Here is a 24,256-nt window from a genome sequence, read left to right as displayed (position 1 = left end):
TATTGCAAATTTTTTTACAAGTACAAATAAGTTCAATTTTTTTTTTTTTGACTAAATAAGTTCAATTATTTATTGTGATACAAAATGAATAATACTCTCTATAATAAAGCTAATAAATTATTATTTTCAAATAAAATAAGTGTCAAAACTTTGGCTTAACTATCTCTATTTTTCACTAACCGCTTCATCAATTCTAATTCATCTTAATTCTAACTTCCATTATTGTCATCAACCTTAAATCTGTATAACTACCAACTTTTTCCTTCACACCATATAATATTTCTTTCTTTTGACGTTTAATTTCTTCTTCTTACCCTAAAGTAAACTATGGGTTAATACATTTAATGTTAGCCGAACAATGGCCACGAGCCTATTGCAAGATTTGCAATACCCAATTCTAGTGAAGTAAGGGAGACAGGGAAGAAATTATCAATATATAGAGTCGACTGATCAAGTGTACAATCACCATGTTTTATGTTTGGCTTGCATTCTCGTCTCTTGCGATTTGCGATATGCTCGGTGGCCACTGTTGGGCTAACATGCTCGTTTAAACCTAAGTTGTCTAGGGTAATATATTAAGAAGAAGATAACATGTAAAAGAATCATATTCTTGGAGAATGAAAAAGAAGGGTAGAACCAAATTTAAATCGTGAAACAAGCTAATAATATATTCAACCAACAGTTAGTTGGTTAAGTGGTAATTGACGCTGAATTTGATTGGGAGGACCACGGTTCGATCCCCGCAATTGCAGACGGGGGAGCTAGAACCACTTGATGTCAGAACTGACCCCCAAACCAGATTAGACTCGTGGTGAAAGCCAAAAATAAAATTATACATTCATGAAAATTTATTAGTAATTAGACTTTGAAATTTACAATTATGATTTGGTTTAATTATAGTTTTGATCTCCGGTTTTTACCGTTTCATAAAACTGGTCCCTCTATTTTAAAATCACTCGATTTTGATCCTCAATCAAATTTTTATTCTTAGAAATTGTGATTTAATATAGGGTCTTGCTAATGAGTGTCCCGGGGGCACTCTTTAAGCATTCCATTAAAAGAAACTTTTTATTCAAAAAATTAAACACTCCAATTTCCAATGCGTTGACTTTACGCATTTTCATAAAAATTCTATAAAAAACTTACTATTTAAGGGCTTAAAGAGTGCCCCGGAGGCACTATTTAGCATTTGCCTTTAATATATTTCTCTCGCTAATGGGATGGGCTACTCACAATATATCTAGCGGCCCAGTATCATTTGGTTTGAAAAAAACTTAATGTAATTTTAAGCTAATTAACTCTATGCTATTGGTGCCTTTTGTTTGATCTCTTTTTATTTTTATTACTATAATATATAGACAAAATTTCTACCGTAAATTTGTGGGGCACATAAGACGAATTCTCTTCTTAAACCAAATTTTCTCGGGACACAATAGTTAGAGTTCGAACTTCTGACCTCTTGTTTAAGAAAGATATTTATCACTTATACTAATTCAATGTTGATCCATTTTGTTTGATCTCTAATAAAAACAATTTCTTTATGTCTTATTTATTTATTCTAAAACAAATTAGGAATGTCTCTCCCCAACTTCTCTCGCATTTTTTATCTACTTATTTTTTGCTTCTAATATATCAAGACCACAACATAAGTGTGACATGAATATAGTATATCATACACTATGCGTAATGAGTGTGTCAAGTGTGTGTGACCTAAACTTTACTAAATAGAAACTTGCATTATTGTCATCAACCTTGAATTTGTATCTATAAATAGAAACTTTTTCTTCACACTCATAAATATATATAATTCGTTTGACATGTTTGTTTAATTAAATTCTTCTTCTTACCCGGCCTAGAGTAAACCATGAGTTAATACATTTAATGTTAGCACTACAGTGTCCACAAGCCTATTGCAAGATTTGCAATACTCAATTCTAACGAAGAAAGGGAGACAAGGAAGAAGTTACGATATATCAATTGCTAATTGAAGTTTCATCGTTTATCGATCTGGGAAAAATTTATGATACATTCTCGTCTCTTGCAATATGCTAGGTGGCCACTGGAGTGCTAGCATGCTCGTTCGAACCTAGTTTATTTAAGGTAATTAAGAAGAAAAAATGTGTCAAAAGAAATATATTCACGGAAAGTCAAAAAAGGTATATTCATGCAACAAAGTTAATGTATTTATGATAATTTGTTAATTTGGCTTTGAAATTTATAATTACAAATTTAAGGTTCATATGGAAAAATAGTAATTTAGAATTAACAATGATGAATTAGAATTCATGCAGCAAAAATTGGACGTTGGTGTTGTTACTTTGTGTATGTCATCACATCACATAATTTTAATTTTGTGTAGTTGTGTCAATTTGAATTAGGATTAGTTAAAAATCAGGCACCGTGTTTGGATGATGCGTTTGAAATAACAACACATTTTGTCACTAATTTGCAAGGTTATCAAAACCGGACCGGACCGGCTAGTCGGACTGGTCGGACCGTGAACCGGTCATGAAAACAATTCGGTTTTGAGCAAAAAACGGATAGGAAACTGACTGGCAAAAAAATGCGTGAACCGGGGTCGGACCGGCGAACCGGCCGGGCAGTTCAAGCGGTTTGCAGATTTTTTATTTTTTTTTAAAAAAAAATAGGGCAAAACAACGTCGTTTAATTTTTTTTTAAACAAAATCTGAAACAAAACAACGACGTCGTAGGAATAGGAAAGGTTTTTGTTTTTCATCTATTTTTCATTTGGTTTGAATTATAAATTTTATTTTATTTTGACTTGTGATATTTTATCTTTTTATTGTGTGAAATTATGAAATATTGAGCAATTATTCATATATATTTATTTATATATTAATTAAAATATATATTTAATTAAAAACAATTCGACCCTGATTGAACCCGGTCCGACCAATTGAACCTTAAACCGATGAGCTCGCCGGTTCGATGACCGGTCCGGTTCTGACAACCTTGCTAATTTGCACGAATTAAGTACTATTACTTTATTGCATGCAACAATTTGTAATAGGTAATGTATTTATGATAATTGTCACTAATTTTGTCAAAAAAGGTATATTCATGCAACAATATTACTTTATTTTAGTAATTAAGTATTATTGTTCGGTTACTGCTTCTTCTTTTTTCTATTTTGTGCAGATGAAAAGAGCACATGGATTACCAAGAAAAACTAAAAATAGCTTACAAGAGAGGTTGGGTTAAGCTTATATATTGAAGTCATTTGCAGAAGCATATAAGCTTCCATGATCAAGGTGTGAAATTCTCATTGAAAACATCGTTGGAGCAAACTAGAAGGTTCACCGGCTTGAGTGTGAAAATTTAAAATGTCATTAGTTAATTTAACCTATTTAGATTGGATTATTTTAGTTTATTTAATGACATAAAATTTGTTAAAAAACTATCAAAATTTATGAAAACAATTTATGACAATTTTCATATGCTTCTTTCAGCTTAATTTTATAAGTTATTCTTTATAGGTTATGAAAATATTGTAAAGCATTTATTTTTCTTTTATTATAGAAATAATTTATGTAAACTTATACGTAAACGCTTAATTATCATGATAAATAGAATGATGCTTACGCAAAAAATAAAATAAAATTAGAATGACCATGTTTATTAAAAGGAAAAATAAAATAAAATAGAAACAATTTGCAGATTAAAAGTAACGTTCTTGATTGAATTGACTTCACTTAACTAATTTACGTTACCCACCCACTATGATATCACTATTTGTCTTCTAGATCGACCTTGACGTTTCATTGCCACAACAATTTGTTGTACCACCAATTCCCACTATTAATTATACTTGAATGGATGTCAAACAGAAAATAAGCTGCGTCACTAACCCTTTTTGAATGACAAAACTAATCCTCTTAAATACTATATCTAGATATCTAGGAGACACCGCATTGTTATGCATGACTCTTGAACTCTTTATCAAAGGAAATAAAAAATGTTCATGTGAGAATTATATCAGTTGATAGAAACATTACATTATATATATATGTGGCCGGAGATCTCGTATTAAAAGTGCTCTTTATCTATATTTTTTATTTTTTGGTTTATGATGAACCTAAATATCAAACCTAAAACATCTTTATCATTTGTTTTAGTTCCCTTATTAAATAATGAGCTTCCAAGTAAAAAATGAAATGCATTTCCATTTAGAACATAAAAAAAAAATCTTATTATTTTTGCAACAATTTCTTTTTTCAGTAATTTTGTCACTAAACTTACGTACTTTAAATATAAAAAATATTACGTAAAAAAAAATTTATCTCCCTAATAATGTTTTGCTACTAACTGATTTAATTTAGGGGAGAAAAAATTGTTATTTCACTGGCCAAAAATATCATTAATGTAGTTAACATTAATGATATTTTAACATAAAAAATGGTTTTCCTGACCAAAAAAAAAAAAAAAAATGGTTTTAAAAAATACAAATTTATTTAATTTTTTTCAAACAAAATTAAAAATGTAATTTTCTTCAAAGAACTTCGAGAATCAACACATTAGACTATTAGAGACAAAAATGCATTTAAAATGCATTTAAATAAAAATAAAATAAAATAATTGACGTGGAATTGGTTCCTCTGTCTCCCGTCTCCCGGTGTTTGTTTTGATTCTACCGCCCACCTTCGGATCGCTGGAGTCACTCCTCCGTCCTCTGCTCTCTCTAATCTCTCTGCCTGCGATTAACAAATAAGGTTCTCTCTCTCTCTCTCTCTCTCTCTCTCTCTCTCTCTCTCTTTTTTCTTTTTCTTTCAGAAACTCTAAATTTGGATTAAATTTTTCTTTCTCTTAGATCATATCCTTCAAAAGATCAAAATAGTTTTTAAGATCAGCATAACAACTATAAGTATCTTAATTTTTACAGATATATTAGATCTGAATGGTATATATTTACAACTTAATATTATGATGGATTGAAATTTTAGATTAATTTATTTATGTGTCAATTTTTAGGTTGAGAGTAGTAAAGGGGAAATGAAAGATTCTTTAGGGTTACACATTTTGTGTTTTTATTTGGTGTTTAATCTTGGAGAAGAATGTCATAAGTTTCATAGATAATTCTTGAGTAAACTACCAAATTCGTCTTTGACTTTGTAGGACGCTCTCAAATAGGTCACTGACTTTATCAATATTTCAAAAAGGTCCTTGTCTCTTTCAAATTTTACTCATATTAGTCATTCGTAATGAATGCTAGCGACTAAATTAATTCATAGTAAGTGGATAAACTTAAGTACCAAATTGATAGTAGGTTGTTAAAATATAGGGACGTAATTGATAGTAACTAGTTAAATATAGGGATCAACTTGGTAGTTTATTAGATTCAGGGACCTTTTTGAAAGATTCATAATCACAGGGACTTATTTGAAAGCGTTCTACAAAGTCAAGGTCTAATTGGTGGTTTGTTCAAAAAAAAGGTCTAATTGGTGGTTTACTCGATAATTCTTTGATGTTACCTGAACTTTAGGATAAAGCACTCTTCTTAGCTATCTTATGGTATTCAGCTAATGGCTATTCCGAAGGGGTTTCTTTGTTGGGCATATGTAGGGAGAATGGTGAGCTTTGATTTGTTAATTATCGTGTTGGGGTTATTTTAGGCTTGTTTGCTTTTGTTCTCTTTTAAGTAGAGGTCTTATGCTTGGTTCTTGTGTGTCAGATGAATTGTGCTAACAGTTATTCGATGTTCTTTTGTTTTTCAGTTCTGTTATTTGAACATCTAAAATTATAACTAAATAATTTTTGGGTCTTCAACTATATATAGATTTTAACAGCTGAAAATTGTGGTTATTTATGCTTAATGAAGTTACATTGTGGTTAATGAGTTTCGAGACCTGGTATAGCCATTAACCATCCACCGAACGCAATTAACTACTCCCTCCGTACCACAATATAAGTCACTTTGGCACTTTTACACATATTAAGAAGTGTAATTAATGTTGTATAGAAAAGAGAGATTATGAGTTGATTTACAAAATTGTCCTTCATTTATGTTAAGGAAAGAATAAATTGAAGAATTGAAAGAAGAGAGTAATAAATAGTTAAGGGTGTAATAGGAAAATTAGCATTAAAAGCTTCATTGGCAATGTAAAGCGAATTATAATTTGGTACAAATTTTTTTTCTCAAAGCGACTTATAATTTGGTACGGAGGGAATACTTATTTAAACAATGTTCACCACTTAAAAAAATTGGTTTCCAACAATCATTTCTCTTTGTTCATCGACAATACTTTGTTTGTGCAGGTTCTCTAAGTCAACTTTCAGCTTTCGATTGATTGAGGATGGTGCTGGTTTTGGCCCTGGGGGATATGCACATACCCCACAGGGCGCCTGATATTCCTGCAAAGTTCAAATCCATGCTTGTCCCTGGAAAGATCCAGCACATCATTTGTACTGGAAATCTATGTATTAAAGTATGTTCATCTTATTCAAATAGCTATCACTGATCCAGTTTTACAGTTTCCATGCTAAATCTGAATATAATCAGTTGCATCTACTTTATAATTTTCAAATTCAATATTATTAGAGGACAAGTGACAAGGGCGCATAGCAATGATCGAATAATTTTACCTCGTTTACTTTCTTATAACAACCAAAATCTTTGATCCCTCTGTGAGGTTGACTATATGAATCAAAGGACACCCTAATGCTTGTCATGAAACATAACTCAATTTTTTATTTTATTTTTGTTGTAAAATGATTATTTTTAGTTGTAGAATTTTAGTTCATTAGGAGAGGTTAACTCATTACAATGTATGTGTGAACTTGAACATTTAGCTGTAAAACACCTCATCTTTTGTGGTGTCACAGTTTCGATGTTGTGCTACATGTCTCCATCGTTGTCCAAGCTTCTTATGTAGAAAACAGATAATTACTACTAGTAAAATTGGGTAATCCTGGTCACCTGTATGGAAGGGTTGTAATGAATTTGATGACCATTGCCGATGCCATATTGAGGCTTTATAGGATGCCCCTTAGATTGTCTAACATGCTTTGTGCACTAGTTCAAACTGTTCATAATTGACTCCTGCCCCCTCTTCCATTCTTTCATATTGTCGTTGTCAAAATTTATATATGATTTTTTACCATATTTTATGCATGTAAAACTGGTTGACCACTCCCCTTGAGATCAGTGATACTGTGCTATTGATGGCCAGAAAGGGGGTTAAATAGTTATTGCATTTGTAGCTTGTTTTACTGTTCTGCCTTTGTTTGCTTGCGTACTATCATAATACTGTAGGAAAACTTTGTCCTATTTGTTATTTACTCCCTTGTATAAGTCTATTGCACCAATTATCTGTCTTCATCTACAAAAAATAATTCAGTACATTTTGTTATGATTTTATTTTTTTGCATATGATGTTTATTTTAAGTCCCATTAACTATGATTTGAAAGTAGAAACTTATACGATTAAAGACTCTTCTAAGGTAAGTTTTATGAAATTTATATTCAGGAAGTCCATGACTACTTAAAGACTCTTTGTCCCGACTTGCATATAACTCGTGGTGAGTATGATGAAGATTCAAGATATCCAGAGACCAAGACACTAACCATTGGCCAATTTAAGTTGGGACTGTGCCATGGTCATCAGGTATGATATTAATTTTTTACTCTGATATTTTGGGTTTCATGATCTAAGGTCTAAGGTTTTAGGCAACTTAGTCCGTGTATAATTGGAACAGTCTTACAGCAAGTATTTTTCCATAAATTCTTAGTTACAGCTTCAATTTGAACTGAATGTTAATGCCATTATGTTACTGTATGATACTTGTAGATGTTCAATTGTTGCGTCTTTCCCATCTTCCTTAATGAAGTTTTGTCATTGTTAGCAATAGCCTAATAGGTGCAGTTTTCATCTATTTCATTTTATTGCCCTGGCTTCTAATTTTTCCATTCAACCATCGTCCAAGTTCCACCAGTGGTTGGTTTTTTTATGAAACTATTAATGGTTGTTTCATAGAAACCAAAAAATGTTAAGATATGTATTGATATATGATATATGATGACTATGTCTTCTTAATGATTGTGAAGGTTATTCCATGGGGAGACCTAGACTCACTAGCGATGTTACAGAGACAGCTTGATGTAGACATCCTTGTCACAGGTCACACCCACCAGTTTACCGCTTACAAACATGAGGGCGGCGTGGTTATAAATCCAGGTTCTGCAACTGGTGCCTACAGCAGCATCACCTATGATGTGAACCCAAGTTTTGTGCTTATGGATATCGATGCTCTGCGTGTCGTGGTCTATGTATATGAACTCATCGATGGAGAAGTTAAGGTTGACAAGATTGATTTTAAGAAAACATCCACAAGTGTCCCTGCTCTTTAAAAACATTTGTATTATGGTCTAGTCTCTTTTCTTTCCTTGTTTAGTGTTTTTTTCTCCTTCAAAGTTTACATGGCTGTTATTTTGCTTTGAAGTTTGAAACACATGTATTTGGCAATAAGTAGGATTTGATAAATTTGTGATCTGTGAGGAACTTATGTGACTGATTTAGCGATGACTTTTTGTATCCATTTTACCAGTGATTGGTCCAGAGATCATATGCTGCAAAGTATTTGTTAAGGAGAAGATACATCTAACATTGTAATTTTTACGTTATAAACATGCAGTTATACTTATTATAAACATCCACGATCTGTACCTTGTTAAATCAAATGTTAGCATTAGTTCCCTATATAGGGGTGGCAAAATGGTTCGATCCCCCGCAACTGCGATTGGGAGGGGCTGTAACCACTTGATATCAGAATTGACTTCCGAACCTCAAATTAGTTGTGAAAGCCAAAAAAAAAGGGTCGGGCCCATCGGACCGGCCTTTTAACCCGCTACTTTTGACAGATCGGACCAAGGTTTTCAGCTCGGTACTTTTTTTTTTTGGAAAAAGCCAAAATATATTAGAGTATCTTTAATGGGGTACACTAAAGTGTTTGGCCCAACTTTTTTGCAACTTTTTATCTCCTTAAAAGAAGAAGTCAGGCCAAACAAAATTTAGAACAATCACTTATATTATAAAGTCACTTTTTTATAAAGAAGAAAACTGTGTAAAAAGTACTTTTAAAAAAAGTTGATGAAACTTACTTTTTACTGGACACGCGTGACTTATTTTCTCCATCCCCTTTTCGATTCCGACCGAACACACATATCTTGTTTTATTTTATATTTGTTTTTGACTCTTTTTATTGCCATTTACCGTGTGCCATTGAATTATTTCTTTACCTGGCATGTTCTATTCAGTTGGAATAGTTTATTTTTTGACTACTTGCTACCAATTTTTTTTTGGTGCAATGCTACCAATTTTTTTATTAAACATATTAACAATTTAGTTATAGTATGTTTTTATTGACAAATAAATTAGTAATATTTAAATATTTTTTCACTTGCGATTTAATAGCGAGTGTAATATGTGACCTGTGATGAATCTTCTCTTTCAACAAATATTTTTTATACGCAAAAGTCAAGAGACCAAACACCCTTATTATGTAGATAATTTGATGCTAAAAAATATATTTCTTATCCACAATATTTTTTAGATTTCTTAAATATTAAAAAAATATAACATTTTTTTTTTGACGTAAAAAATATAACATTGTTAAAATTTATATAAAATCATTTAATACGAAGGATGATAGATTATATATATACTTTGTATTAATAATTTATCTAAAAATTACTCACTTTAATCTAGTGATGATGAGTTTGGGTAGTATGCATGAGATATTATGTTCGATCCTCATTAGTAACATTATAAACAACAACAAAAAAAATTTAAAAAAAATTAATTTAGAAGAAATTTTAAATAAAACGGTGGTTTTTCTAGAAATATTTTATCAAAGTCGAACAATTATTTTGAAAGTAGCTTTTATATTAAATTTTTTTTAAACATCCAAACGGCTTTAACTTTATCTTTAAAGTTGTATTTTTTAACTTTAAGCTAAAAGTAACTTATAAGTTGAAGAAAAGTCAGGCCAAACGTAACTAAATGGGTAATTTAAGTTACTTTTTTTGGGGTCAAATTGTCATGTAGGATTTAAATAATTTTATAGTTAACTTGAATAGTTTTAACTTTAATGGTAGTTTTTTTCTTTTCTAAAATAAAAATATTCATTCATTCAAATTGGTAGAGTATATCAGATTCAAGTACAAATTCAATACTGTAAAAAACGAAAAGGATGAATCTACGAACAAACTCACAACATCCAAGTTAATAGCATAAAACGGCATACTCATGTCTACAAATAATGTGATAAAATTAAAGTAACCAGAATACATATGCCTCCGGATCCGCATTGTTGACGAACTTAATCACCGTGTGAATCAATAGTTGACCGAGGTTGATCTGCCAATTCAATCAAACGAACACCGCAACAAGACGGGAATATAAACACCGCACAAAGACGAGACGACGAAATAAAAAAAAAACACACAAAAGAAAATTTTAATCTATTTGAAAACCACTTATTTAGATTAAAGCAAATAGAAAATGATGCAAATTGGTGATTTTGGGTCGAAAAAGAGCCAAAATCACCCTCTTTTTGATGAAAGGATGAGAAGAAAACTTAGAGAGAATGAGGAACTTGTCTCTCTAAGACTGTTCAACTTTAATGGTTGTTGTTTATAAAGTACTCAAATTTGACGCCACATGATTATATTTTTTTATTTGTAACTAGTTTTGTTTCAAATTTAATATTAGTTTAACTATTTTAATTAAAATACATAAAAAATATGGACTAAATATGCTTTTCGCCTTGTAAAATTAGCGATTTTCATATCTATAAAAAAGTGCATGTTTTCACGTTCTAAGTCTCTGACAATTTTTTATTTTAAGAAAATATAAAAAAAAATTGTTTAGTTTTTAGTCCCAGTAGATAAAATTTTGACATGTTTTTAAAGATAATATGGACTATTATATATTTAATATATAATATAGACATAATGTAGATACTTCTTGAATATAAAAAAATTATAACATTGATATTAAAATAAACATAAATCGGTAATTAGATTGTATTGGCTTTTTACTAACAAATTATGAAGAATTTGATGGATAAAATAATAATAATTTAGCTTTGGAAAATGTGTGTTGCCGTTCATTATATACTAGTAGTTGCCAATGCCATCAACTAGTTTTAACAGTTAACACACCCACTTTGCCAAGTCATATACACTGCAATGCTGGTTCTCTATTGTTGTCGTCCACTATAAATAATTTCAGGCTTACTAGCGCTAAAGTTGATCTTAGTAAAGAAGCTTAAGAAATGCCAAAAAAAAAAATACAAAATGTCACACAAGATAAGTCAAATCCTCAAATAGAAATGACTCCTAAGCACAACAAAAATCACCAGGTACGAATGTCATTATAAAACCCTTTTTTCCTATCCTTTAAACACCACCAAGATGTCGTCTTCACTTTATCAAAAAGTTTATCAATAGAAAGCTCGTCATTATTGAACAATTGATTATTCCTTTTCTTTCAAAATATCCAACAACACACTACCCACGGACCCAAAGACTCACCAAACTGAGTAGCACGAGACATAATAGAGTTAGGAAAACTATTAGAAACTCGTGACCAATTAATCACCCTAGAACAAATAACCCCAAACACATTACAAAGAAGGAACAATATATTACAAGTTTCTTGACCCCACACCGTCTCAGACATAAAGTAGAATCAACAGAAATAACACCACACCTGAGTAGATTATCCTTTGATGGAAGTCTGTTGTTGAAAAGCCGCCATAAGAACACTGAAATCTTCAATGGAATTAATCGATTCCACACCAAATCTTTAATATCCATCGAATCCTTCTGATGAAAGGATGTCAAAAAAGCATACGACTCTTTAACATAATATCCTTCAAAAGGACCAAGCTCCCACCTCTATTTGTCTTCCGCATTAACCCGCAAAATGATGATAATTATAATGTACATTTGAACACTTGAAAAATGATGATAATTATGTTTATTAGATTAGATGATTAATAAGTATTTAACAATCCAAATTAATATTGAAATTTGTTGTTCAATTTTGTATCAAAATAACATTTCCAAAAAATAAAAATAAAATAAAGAAAGATCAAGGTCAACATTGTGGCCTATTATGTACTACTCACTCTGTTCCACGATGAATGACTCAGTTGACTATTTTATGCTTATCAATGCATAACTTTCACGATTAATATTTTTAATTGTGTTAATATTTTAAAAATACTCATCGAGAAGTATCAAACATTTTATATATGTTAACATTTATTTTTATTTATTAGTATAAAAATATGATCAAAACAAGATACATGAATAATAGATATAGTCAAAATGGGTTCTCATTGTTGGACGGAAGGAATAGTACATAATAGGCCACCATTTTTACCGTTGGATTGATCACATCATACAATGATACCATGTACCGACCACACATAATAATTTTCCCAATTCCCTCCACAATCCAAATCAACTCTCTCTCAATGGTCTTTCCTCGAACACCTCGTGTGCAATAGAAATTGAACCAGATTACGCACGCCAAGAAAAATTGCTTGCAACGGTTGAGATCGGAGTCATAATGTTTTCGACGTCTGCGCAAAATGATGCTTTACAAGGCGGTGGTGGAGATGCAGGCAGAAGCTTCTTCGAGGTGAAGATTGAGAGCAAATCATTCATAAAAGCATTGTAGCAACATGATTCTGAAAAATCTTCCGCCGGACCTCAGGATTTCAATGTGTCTGCCGGCGATAATGTCCGCTGCACGTGAAAGAGATGATGGTGGTTGATGACTAAGGTTAGAAAAGATACAAGACTGAGTGGTCTAAACATGATTGTGATAATTAGGTTGATACAATGGTTGGAAAAAATTGGTCCATTATCTACCACATAAAACTTTCTGACTCTAGAACAATTAAGCACTCACACAACCACATTTCCCATTTGGATTAGCTTATTTTTGAGCTTATGCAAAACAGCTTATGCAAATAAATAAATTTTTATGTATTATTATAAGTTTGTCAATGTAGTTTATGATAAAATAGCTTATATAAATGCAATTTTCAATAGTGAGAACTTATAAAATAACATAAAACCTAATTTATATTGCAAAAGCTGTTGGTATAAGCTCAAAAATAAGCTAATCCAAACGGGTACGGCTTATAGCTTATAAACTCATATAATAAAAGCAAATACATTAGGTAACATTTTTTACTCATGAGTTTATAGCTTATTGTTACCAGCTTATATTATAGCTTATCATTTTTCTCTCAATTTTATCATGTCATCTTACTTGAGAAGAATTAAATATTAATAAAACATATTTTTTTATGTCATTTTATATTTATAAAATAGTTCAACCGTTAATTTTACTAAATACTACAAATTCAATTAACTTGTTTATCCGTTATATGCTATAAGCTAGCTTATAAACCATTCGCTATAAGTTCATGCACTATAAGATAAGTAACTTATTAGTTATTAGCTATCCACTATTGTTTGCCAAATAGAACCCAACACTAATATACATCAACACTAGTTGTAATTTAAGAAAATGAGATAATTGAATGTAATATCATGTATCGTGTCTTTGTTGGTTACAAACCGTTAGACTCTAAACATGCCTTCAATCATAAGTGTCGGTACTACTTAGTTCTAGAAAGACTTGTTAGTTGTTACTATTTTTTCTTTCTTTCTAATAAATAGAAAATACTTGTTACTTTGAATAATATGGGTCAACACTCATGGGTCAACTTGTTACTAGTATGTGGGATACTTGTCAAAGTCTTTGTTACTTCTGTTTGTATCTTATTTGTGGTAATCAAAATTCAGGGTTGGAGATTGGAGCATCCTTCAAAACAGTAGTAACAAACTTGTGCTGAAATTCTACAAAACAAGGTAATTGTAACACTTTTTCTCATCATGTTTCTAAGTAACCTTGTTCTGAGTTGTAAATAAGCTTTTTGTTCCGTTTGCTTTTGCAAAAGTTTCTATTTTGGATGATTATTTCCTTTCTCAGTGTGCAATTAAACTTTGTATTTGAAACTGAAAGTTGAACTTTGTATTTTATTTTCCAACTGTTGAAAAAACTAAAAAAATTGTCTTGGATGTACACGTAAAAGACTGCATGACCATTGCTAGAATCCGAGTTCGAGCCTGCAATACTCATCTTCTCTGTTTTTAGTGTGTCAGCAATTTTTCTTCTTTATTTTTAAATAAAATAAAAAGTTATACATGACTGTTTTCAGTTACAATGCTTTCACAGTTTGAGTCATTCAATAAGTAGTAGAGGTAGTGAAAAAGTTGTTTTGACACATTTTTTTAACAATTGATCCGTAATTAATTTTTGAAGTGCAAATTGGTTCTATAATTTTACTATGTTAGCTCAAATTAGTTATTTTTGTCATAAATTGTAACCCTCTGGTTCTCAGTGGAAGGACCACTGATAATTTGGAGTTTGATTGAGAGATAAATAAAGTTTGACTAAGGATTGTTTCAGCCAAGATTTGAACTAATATTCTCTCGAGCTATTCGTATTAAACATGAACTCATTAACCATTTAAGTTCAATCACTTGGTTCTCAAATTAGTCCTTTATGTCGGCAAAGAACATGAGTTGACATGGATAACAATATTTTAATGCTACGTGGCATTTAATGGTATTAATGAACTAGTTTTATTATTTATAGTTATTGAAAACAAAATTTAATAACACAACTTTTAGTCATCCTGCAAAAAAACTTGATTACACCCCAAAGTGATCAAAATACCCTTAAAAATGAAAATATTGTAAGTTGTTTTAAACTGTTATACGTTATCTAATAAGCACGTCATATTGATAGAACCTAGTATGGGCACTCGCTCAATAGTTGTTTGATAACAACTTGGATGTTATTGTAGTAATATAGTTAGGAAAAGACCCAGATAAATGTATATTCAGTTTGATTCTTTTATAGTTTGAGGTAAAAATGATTTTATGTATGATGAGGTGTTTATCTTTCGCAGAGTATTTCTAAATTGAAACTGATTTTACTGCAACTTGAATCATTTTAATTTTTAAATTAAAAAGTTCCCTACCCTATTAGTTATCATTTGGTCATAAAAGTGTGGTAGGTGGAGGCTGAAAACAACAATTGGATTAAAAGTCGCGATTATGTAGAAATAGAATTCAATATATATTTTTGAAATATTAAAAGAAGAAAAAGAGAATTACCCTATGAATACAATACGGACCATATGGAGCAGTAACATTTCTATTATAACATGCTTGTCTTTCTTATGTTCAGGCTAACTAATGGAATACCTTTATGGAGTTGCGTCTGCTGTTTCAAGAGATTTGGTGTGTGGTGTAATAGGTCAATTACGTTATCCCTGCTGCTTCAACAAATTTGTTCAAGACCTCGCAAAAGAAGAAGGTAATTTGGCTGCAACAAGAGATGGTGTCCAAGACCGCGTTACACAAGCCAAGAAGCAAACTAGGAAGACTGCTGAGGTTGTTGATAGGTGGTTGAAGGATGCTAACCATGTCATGGACGATGTTGATCAGTTACTACAAATGGCAAAAACAGAAAATAACTCATGTCTCGGGCACTGTCCAAATTTGATTTGGCGATACCGTGTAGGCAGGAAGTTAGCAAATAAAAAAAGAGACCTTAAACTGCGCATTGAAGAAGGTAGACAATATATACAGATTGAACGCCCTGCTTCACTTTCAGCAGGCTATTTTTCTTCTGAAAAATGTTGGGAGTTTGATAGTAGAAAACCTGCTTATGAGGAACTTATGCGTGCTTTGGAAGATGATGATGTTACTATGATTGGATTGTATGGGATGGGGGGTTGTGGTAAAACAATGCTTACAATGGAAGTAGGCAAGAGATGTGGTCATCTTTTTGATCAAGTGGTTTTTGTGCCTATATCTAGTACTGTAGACTTGGAAAGGATCCAGGAAAAAATTGCAGGCTCTCTTGAATTTGAATTCCAAGAAAAAGACGAAATGGACAGATCACAACGCTTATGCATGAGGTTCAGACAAGAAGATAGGGTTCTTGTGATTCTGGATGATGTGTGGCAGATGCTAGATTTTGATGCCATAGGGATTCCTTCTAGTGAACATCATAAAGGTTGCAAGGTTCTCATTAGCAGTAGATCTGAAGCAGTTTGTACTTTGATGGATTGCCAGAAAAAAATTCATCTATCAACACTAACCAATGATGAAACGTGGGATCTTTTCCAAAAGCAAGCACTAATATCTGAATGCACTTCGATTACTGTACAGAGTTTGGCAAGACAAATTTCAAATGAATGTAAAGGCTTGCCCGTCGCCATTGTAGCAGTGGCTAGCAGCTTGAAAGGTAAGGCTGAGGTGGAATGGAAGGTTGCATTGAATAGATTGAGAAGTTCGAAACCTGTTAATATCGAAAAAGGTTTGCAAAACCCGTACACATGCTTGCAGTTAAGCTATGATAATCTGGACACTGAAGAGGCCAAGTCACTATTCTTGTTGTGTTCCGTGTTTCCTGAAGATTGTGAAATTCCTGTGGAGTTTTTAACTAGGTCTGCAATAGGGCTAGGCATAGTTGGAGAAGTTCACTCATATGAAGGGGCAAGGGATGAAGTGAGTGTGGCGAAAAATAAGCTCATAAGTTCTTGTTTGTTGCTAGATGTTGATGAAGGAAAATGTGTCAAAATGCATGACTTAGTTCGCAATGTAGCTCATTGGATTGCGCAGAATGAGATTAAATGTGCCTCGAAGAAGGATGTTATGACTTTGGAACATACTTCACTAAGATATCTATGGTGTGAGAAATTTCCAAATAATTTGTATTGTTCCAGTCTTGACTTTCTACACATTCACACACTTACACAAGTATCAGATGAAACTTTCAAAGGAATGGGAATGCTCAGAGTTTTGTTTCTTTACAACAAGGGTCGGGAGAGAATGCCATTGTTGACTACATCGTTAAAATCGTTGATGAATCTTCGTTGCTTACTCCTGAGTAAATGGGATTTAGTTGATATCTCGTTTGTGGGAGATATGAAGAAACTTGAAAGTCTTACATTGTGTTATTGTTCATTCCTTGAATTACCTGATGTTGTTACAGAATTGACTAACTTGAGATTGTTGGATTTGTCAGAATGTGACATGAAAATGAATCCGTTCGAAGTGATTGGGAGACACAGACAGCTGGAAGAATTGTACTTTACTGACTGTAGATCAAAATGGGAAGTTGAATTCTTAAAAGAGTTTAGTGCCCCCCAAGTATTACAGAGGTATCAAATACAATTAGGAAGCATGTTTTTCGGTTTCCAAGAAGCGTTTCTCAATCATCACAGAACTTTGTTTCTCAGTTATTTGGATGTATATAATGCCGCGACCGCGATCAAGGATTTGGCTGAAAAGGCAGAGGTCTTGTGTATAGCCGGTATTGAGGGAGGTGCTAAAAGTATCATGCCTGACATATTTCGAAGTATGAACCATTTAACTGAGCTTTGGATACGCGATTCTAAGGGGATAGAGTGTTTGGTTGACACTTGTCTGATCGAGGTAGGAACTCTCTTCTTCTGCAAGTTGCATTGGTTGAGAATTGAGCACATGGAGCATCTGGGAGCTTTATACAATGGTCGAATGCCTCTAGGTGGCCATTTTGAGAATTTAGAAGACCTATATATAAGCCATTGTCCAAAGCTAACATGTCTCTTCACACTTGCAGTTGCTCAAAATCTGGCACAACTTGAGAATTTACAAGTATTATCTTGCCATGCACTGAAGCATATACTAATTGATGACGATGATGATAGAGAGGAGATAATTGTATATGATCACAGACCGTTGTTTCCAAAATTAAAAAGGCTTCATGTTAGAGAGTGTAGTGAGCTGGAATACATAATCCCAATCACGTTAGCTCATGGTCTTGTACTTTTGGAGTGTTTGGAAATCGTATGTAATCAGAAGTTGAGATATATATTTGGCCAAAGCACACACAAAGCTGCTCAGAATCAGAATCAAGTCAAGATCGAGCTGTCGGCCCTGGAAGAGCTTACTCTTGTTATGTTGCCAAATATCAATAGCATTTGTCCCGAAGATTGTTATCTAATGTGGCCATCCCTGCTCAGTTTCAATTTGCGAAATTGTGCAGAGTTTTTCATGGTGTCTATCAATACTTGCATGGCTTTACACAACAATCCGATGATCAATGAAGCCTCGCATCAAACTCTGCAAAATATAAGAGAAGTTCGAGTCAATAACTGTGAGTTAGAAGGCATCTTTCAGCTAGTAGGACTACCCATTGATGGAGAAAAAGATCCACTAATGTCATGTTTGGAAATGTTGTATTTGGAAAATCTACCTCAGCTCAGGTATGTATGTAAGAGTAATGTAGAATCAACAAACATCCAATTCCAAAATCTTCAACAAATGGAGATATGTGGATGTCGAAGATTAAAATTTATCTTCTCATCCTTTATGGCTGGAGGGCTACCTCAACTGAAAGCGCTAAAGGTAGAAAAGTGCAACCAGCTAGATCAAATCGTTGAGGATATTAGCACTGCAATTCCTTTAGGTACACAAACATCCACTTACTCTCGGTGTAACTCGTGTGTTAAATTGATGTTATTCAATGAAAGTATCAATAGTTTTTAAATTTTGGATATGAAAGAGATTATCATATATATGCTTGAATAATCAAATTATTACTCCTTATTCCAATAGCAAAATGACAAGACAACTCAAGAATTTGATATGTATTTTCCACTCCATAATTCATGGTGATTTTCAATGGTCAGAACTTGTTTGTTGAACTTTATTTGAATAAAATATGCTTTGAAGGAAATGATTTGAAATTTTCTTGATGAAAATACATAGTAGATGAAACATTAATTATTGATCACCTCTAATATACAAGGATATGATGTTGCTACTGTGTAACTACTTTTCAGGATCATTTGGCCTTCCCAGCCTTGTAAGGTTAACACTAATATCATGTCCGATGCTGGGTTCACTGTTTACAGCATCCACTGCTAAAACCTTGACTTCATTGGAAGAATTGACAATAGAAGATTGTCATGGTTTAAAACAATTAGTAACTTATGGAAGAACTCTGCAAAATAGAAGGGGAGAAATAGTTCAGGATGATCATCATGACTTTCAGAGTTATGTGTCAATGTTTCAAAGTTTGAAAAGGATTAGTATTATGAGATGTCATTTGCTCAAGTATATATTACCTGTTTCATTTGGAAGAGGACTGGTGAAATTGGAAGCTATAGAAATCACAGATACTCCCGAGTTGAGATATGTATTTGGTCATTCTTCCCATCAATATCCAAACAAGTTCAAAATTGAGCTTCCTGCTTTGGAAAAAGTAGCACTCTACTGTATACCAAATCTGATCGCCATTTGTCCAGAAAACTACCATGCAACATGCTCATCTTTGCAACTTCTTGTCATGAATGATGTTGGTCTATCAATGAATAATTGGATGGTTGATTCTGGAGCCGCACACTCAGATCTTAGTTCTACTAAAACAGTACAACTCTCTTTCTCCCTCTCATTGTCTTTCTTATTACATACATTTGTTTCAAAGTTTCTGTCTCCTCTATATGCGCTTTGGAGGATAAAGTGTAAGATTAATAATTGCACATTCAAAATCAAATGGTGTAAATAAATTGTGATAAAAGACATGTGTGCAGTGTGCATGTGTATAATAAATCATGAAATTGTTAAGTTTTGAACGTTGATTTTCCTATCAACTGTTTTAAGGCTACAGTTTATCACTTTAGAAGAATCAAATCCTTTCTTATATGCACGGCACTATTTCTGCTTAGTCCTTATTACTAATTCACTACCCTAAGGTTGTGTTTGGCATGTCACCGAATTAGAATGGAATGAAACAACCTATTCTTGTTCTCTTTGGTTAAGAAGAAATAGAAATATACCTCTTCCTATTTTAACGGTTCTATTCTAGTCTTTATATGCACCAAACACAAAATAGAATCGATATATTCTGTTTTATACTGTTGCAACATGCCTATCAGGAACTGATAACATTCCTATCAGACTTGATGGTTAGTATGCTATTACAGGATGAAGGAGAAACAAGTATGCCTATTGAGAAGAAGTTAACGTCTGTTATTATTGAGAACGGATCCGAAATGGAAGGCATTTTTCAAATGAAGGGATCCCCAAGTGAGAATGGACAACAAGTAATGTCTTGGTTAGAAGACCTTAAATTGAACAATTTGCCAAAGCTAATGTACATATGGATGGGTTCCATACAACATTGTGTGAGCCTTCAACATCTTCACAAAATACATATTTGCAATTGTCCAACACTAAAATCTATCTTCTCCATCTCTGTCTTGAGAGTCCTGCCTCTGTTGAAGATCCTAGTGCTAGAACAATGTGAAGAATTGGAGCAAATCATTGAAGATGATGACGAAGAAAATGAAAATGTCCCGAATCCTCAAGTGTGGTTCTCGCAGCTAAAGTTTCTTCTTGTCACCCAATGCAACAAATTGAAGCATTTGTTTTCTTTCCACACATCCCATGAATTTCCAGAATTGGAATATCTGACCCTCAATCAAAATTCTAGTCTAGTTCAAGTGTTTAAAGTAGTTTCTGGTGTGCGAGAAGGGACAATGGAAATTTTGCTTCCAAAACTGAAACATGTAATGCTAATGCAACTGCCAAACCTCAATAATATATGTCAAGGGATTGAGTTTCAGACTCTCACCAATCTTTTGGTGCACAATTGCCCAAAATTCTTACTAACTTCAACGACTACTAACGAGGACATGCTACAAACCTGTGATAGTGGTATGCTATATACTACTCCATCTGTTTCATTTTATCTATCGCGTTTGGATTATTGGCTTGTCTTAAATTATTCGTCTCTATATTTTATAATATCAAGAGGGTATTAAACTATTAATTACTTTTTTCAATAATACTCAGTATTTATTAGTATCTCAACTAACTCCATATTAATTCGTCTTTCTATATGTCAGTGTAATTCTATTGTGACCATTCAACTATGTCAGTTTAATTCTATTTTGTTGGTCTATTTTATTTACCTTTAATTTTTGCTTGTCTTCTCAAAGTTTATAACTCAGTACAATCTGATATTTTAGACAAGGAAATTGGTTTCTATCTCCGTCCACACTTACATGACATAAGTTGTACAACAACAAATGACCACGAGTTCCTTACATCAAAGATCAAAAACAAAGGGATACAAGATTTACAATCACAGGAGCAGAAACTGTCACTCATTCCTTTACCAAACTTGACAGAGGTACGGTATTATTTTATTTTTGCCTCTTTTATGAAACCAGACATATTAGATGGAGAAGGGTTGAGTCAAGCAACTATACATGATTAAGTTTGTTTGGTATACGAATACAATGAACTTGTAAATGAAACTTTTTTTCTTTCTTGGATATGCATCTGCTATAACCCTTTTCTCGATGTTGGACGAAACAAATGTCTTAAGATTATTGTTTATAAATTTTTTCATTACTTTGTGTAGGAGTTTGTTAAAGGACAATCAATGGATGAACCTTATTTGACGAGACAACAAAAGCCACTTGGAGAATCTGTAAGTACTGTCGAAAGTATATCGGTTGAATGTATATACTGTACAGAACTTAACAGTAAAAGAATAATTCATGTAGAAACAAGAGGCCAAGAACACTTGAAAAAATTCACCATGATCTTTTTCTCTCTTTTTTAAGGTAAAACAATAATCTTTTATCAACAGAAAGGTGATCACACCAGTAAAAAAAAATAAAAGAAAGAATAACTATAAAGCTCCTACAAAAGATAATCTTTAAGCCGATAGTAGATATAAAGATACGTATAATCAAATTCTAAACGAACACTAGAAGTAAAATTAAATTACTGTTATATAGATGAGAAAAATACATAATTATCACTGATAAGAACAACAAAAAGTTATCCTAAATTAATAAGCTTATCCTTTTTACATCAATAGCATTACAGTACATCTTAGAAATAGGCTTTCTTCAAGTCTACAGCTTGTTTTCTTTTATGTGCCACATATAGTGTCTAAAAGAAATAGAGGGCCTGAGCCTGAGCATTCAAGGGGTTCAATATTTGAAAAACTGTAACAACACCTTTCTTCAGTGATTCAGAAAGGAGAAAGTCATCCTCAGGACCATTACACTGATACACTTATTTTGAATATGGAAAGATAAGTATACTGCAAAGTTACAACTTACAAATCTTTTGTTCTTGTGCAGAGGTTTACTGAAGAGGAAACAGCATCAAAGAATGTGGATATAGTAGCTTTGTCAATTCATTCTGAATCTGATAGCTCACATTCAAGTCCATTAGCTACCTCTCAAAGTAGGTCACATCCACATGTAAGTTTCCTGTATGCAAATTACCTATCTGACGAAATAGTACTTCCTTCTTTCTGATTTATTATTTTGCCACGAAAATGGGATCCAGTACTATTAGGCTTTGTTTGGATAAAAAATTTATTTTGCAGCTTATAGCATAAATGTTTATTATATAAGAACTTATGTATAAGCCATTTTTATATAAAGGAAAATACAAAGTCAAACTGTTTTCGCATAAACTATTAGCTGTTTTCATAAGCTATCCTGGAGAGCTTATGGAAATAAGCTGAAAACGGCTTATGAAAATGTCAGTAAATAAGTTCAAATAAGTCAATCCAATCAGGCTCTAAATATTAGAACATAGATTATAACTTTCAGAAATTTCTTACTATCACAGTGATCACACTCGTATTATAACTTACACTTCCTTCCAGAAAACTGTTGCAGCTAACTGGTAATGCCTTTTCTGTTTTTTAATCTTCTCAGTATGAAATCAGCTTCAGCCAAACCGAGACTTACACTAATAAAGAAAACAAAGACCGTCCTGTATATATAGGTGACTCGGAGGACAATGATCTCAAACCTGTCAAAGAAGATGATGAAAGTCAAATAGCCACACCTTGTGTTTCTGAAGCAACTGCAGTGTGTCATTCAACTGAATATAACTTCGTTGAAAAGGCTCTTTCTGACCTGGAAGAGTCTTTGAGGATACCTCTAAGGGACATAGCTAGCTCAGAGGCAAACAGCCTTCGCCTTCTAACGACTCTTAACTTCTTGTCCCACCTTTCTTTAAAAGATGTAGCTCTATCAGATGGACTCCAAGCTGTAATCGACACTATGCACACAGAATTCCCAACCATCCTACGCTCCTTCAAGCAAGCCTTTTCTATCACAGACAAATTTGCTATGACTGATGCTCATCATGACGAGGTAGCCATTACTCTTGCTTCCAAAATTTCCAACGCGGAAAGTTTTTTGAATGAAGCTCAACAGAGGGAAGCAGCTTTAAAGGAACAGATCATTCAATTGGAGAAAGAAGTAAAATGTCTTCAAGAGGAAAATGAAAAATGCATTCAAGAAACTATAGGCTACAAAATGGAGTTGGAGAATGTGGTCAAAGACAAGTATGAAATTTTGGAAGATCAAATGAAAGCTCGGCAACAAATATTTGAGGTCGATTATAAATGGTCTGCTTTACTTAGTCAGTTTCAGTACAACCACATTGTTGCAAGAAATCCTTCTTGACGATTTTACTTATTTGTTACTTTTGTTTTAATAAACTGAAGAGATTCAATATCCTAAAAGTAACGGATACACTATAGGAATTGATTGAAACAAAAGTAAAGTTTAGTACTTCTAATCTGTCATATTTTATTATGATTTTTATGATTTTTTTATATAAACTATTGGATTTTGCATCAAGTGTATCTCATAATGGTGAGAAATGAAGGAACTGATATGTATTGCAGTTGTAAAATAACAATAAGGTTAAAAATCGTTTGCAACACAACCAGAAAGCACAAATGAAACTCAGCTTTGCCCAATATTCAGATTCATACAAATCAGAGAGTTTATATGTGGATTAAAGTGTTAGGGATAAAAACATATTTAAACAATTAAACCTATATTATATACTACTACTAGTGCCTCAAATCCTCAATCTCAAATTATAAAGTTGCTTTTTGTAATTTCACACAAATTTAAAAACAGATTAATTGTTATCCACTGATAGTGTAATTATATTTAGTTATTTACACATACCTCTAAATCACACATATCGATCATTAGTTAATTTTGTATAAGAATATAATTACAAGTTACTTTACAAAATTATTTTTTCATTATTTGTTTAGTAAAAAGAGAAATTAATAGAATCCAAAGAAAA

At 32.5% G+C, this 24,256-nt stretch overlaps 2 protein-coding genes across 3 annotated transcripts; both read left to right on the top strand.

Annotated features, from left to right (window-relative positions):
* Nucleotides 1-4,580: 4,580 nt before the first annotated feature.
* On the top strand, nucleotides 4,581-8,665 carry LOC123923606 (vacuolar protein sorting-associated protein 29). Its single transcript, XM_045976297.1, has 4 exons — nucleotides 4,581-4,730; nucleotides 6,274-6,443; nucleotides 7,485-7,622; nucleotides 8,063-8,665. Exons 2-4 carry the CDS (start codon nucleotides 6,312-6,314, stop codon nucleotides 8,363-8,365), a joined length of 573 nt encoding a protein of 190 aa, XP_045832253.1. The 5' UTR covers nucleotides 4,581-4,730; nucleotides 6,274-6,311; the 3' UTR covers nucleotides 8,366-8,665.
* A 3,675-nt stretch (nucleotides 8,666-12,340) lies between these two features.
* On the top strand, nucleotides 12,341-23,907 carry LOC123921330. 2 transcript variants are annotated; one of them, XM_045973822.1, is made up of 9 exons: nucleotides 12,341-12,812; nucleotides 13,847-13,912; nucleotides 15,300-18,572; nucleotides 18,949-19,535; nucleotides 20,092-20,824; nucleotides 21,139-21,302; nucleotides 21,537-21,605; nucleotides 22,270-22,392; nucleotides 22,858-23,907. In XM_045973822.1, exons 3-9 carry the CDS (start codon nucleotides 15,308-15,310, stop codon nucleotides 23,614-23,616), a joined length of 5,700 nt encoding a protein of 1,899 aa, XP_045829778.1. In that variant the 5' UTR covers nucleotides 12,341-12,812; nucleotides 13,847-13,912; nucleotides 15,300-15,307; the 3' UTR covers nucleotides 23,617-23,907. The 2 variants fall into 2 exon arrangements, with proteins under 2 accessions (XP_045829778.1, XP_045829779.1); XM_045973823.1 differs by lacking the exon at nucleotides 12,341-12,812 and having other exon boundaries at nucleotides 13,760-13,912; nucleotides 15,369-18,572.
* Nucleotides 23,908-24,256: the final 349 nt, after the last annotated feature.

This window comes from Trifolium pratense, linkage group LG4, assembly GCF_020283565.1.
Source record: "Trifolium pratense cultivar HEN17-A07 linkage group LG4, ARS_RC_1.1, whole genome shotgun sequence".
Lineage (NCBI taxonomy): Eukaryota > Viridiplantae > Streptophyta > Magnoliopsida > Fabales > Fabaceae > Trifolium > Trifolium pratense.
The sequence above is the reverse complement of the archived record's forward strand: the minus strand, read 5'-3'. Positions and strand labels throughout refer to the sequence as shown.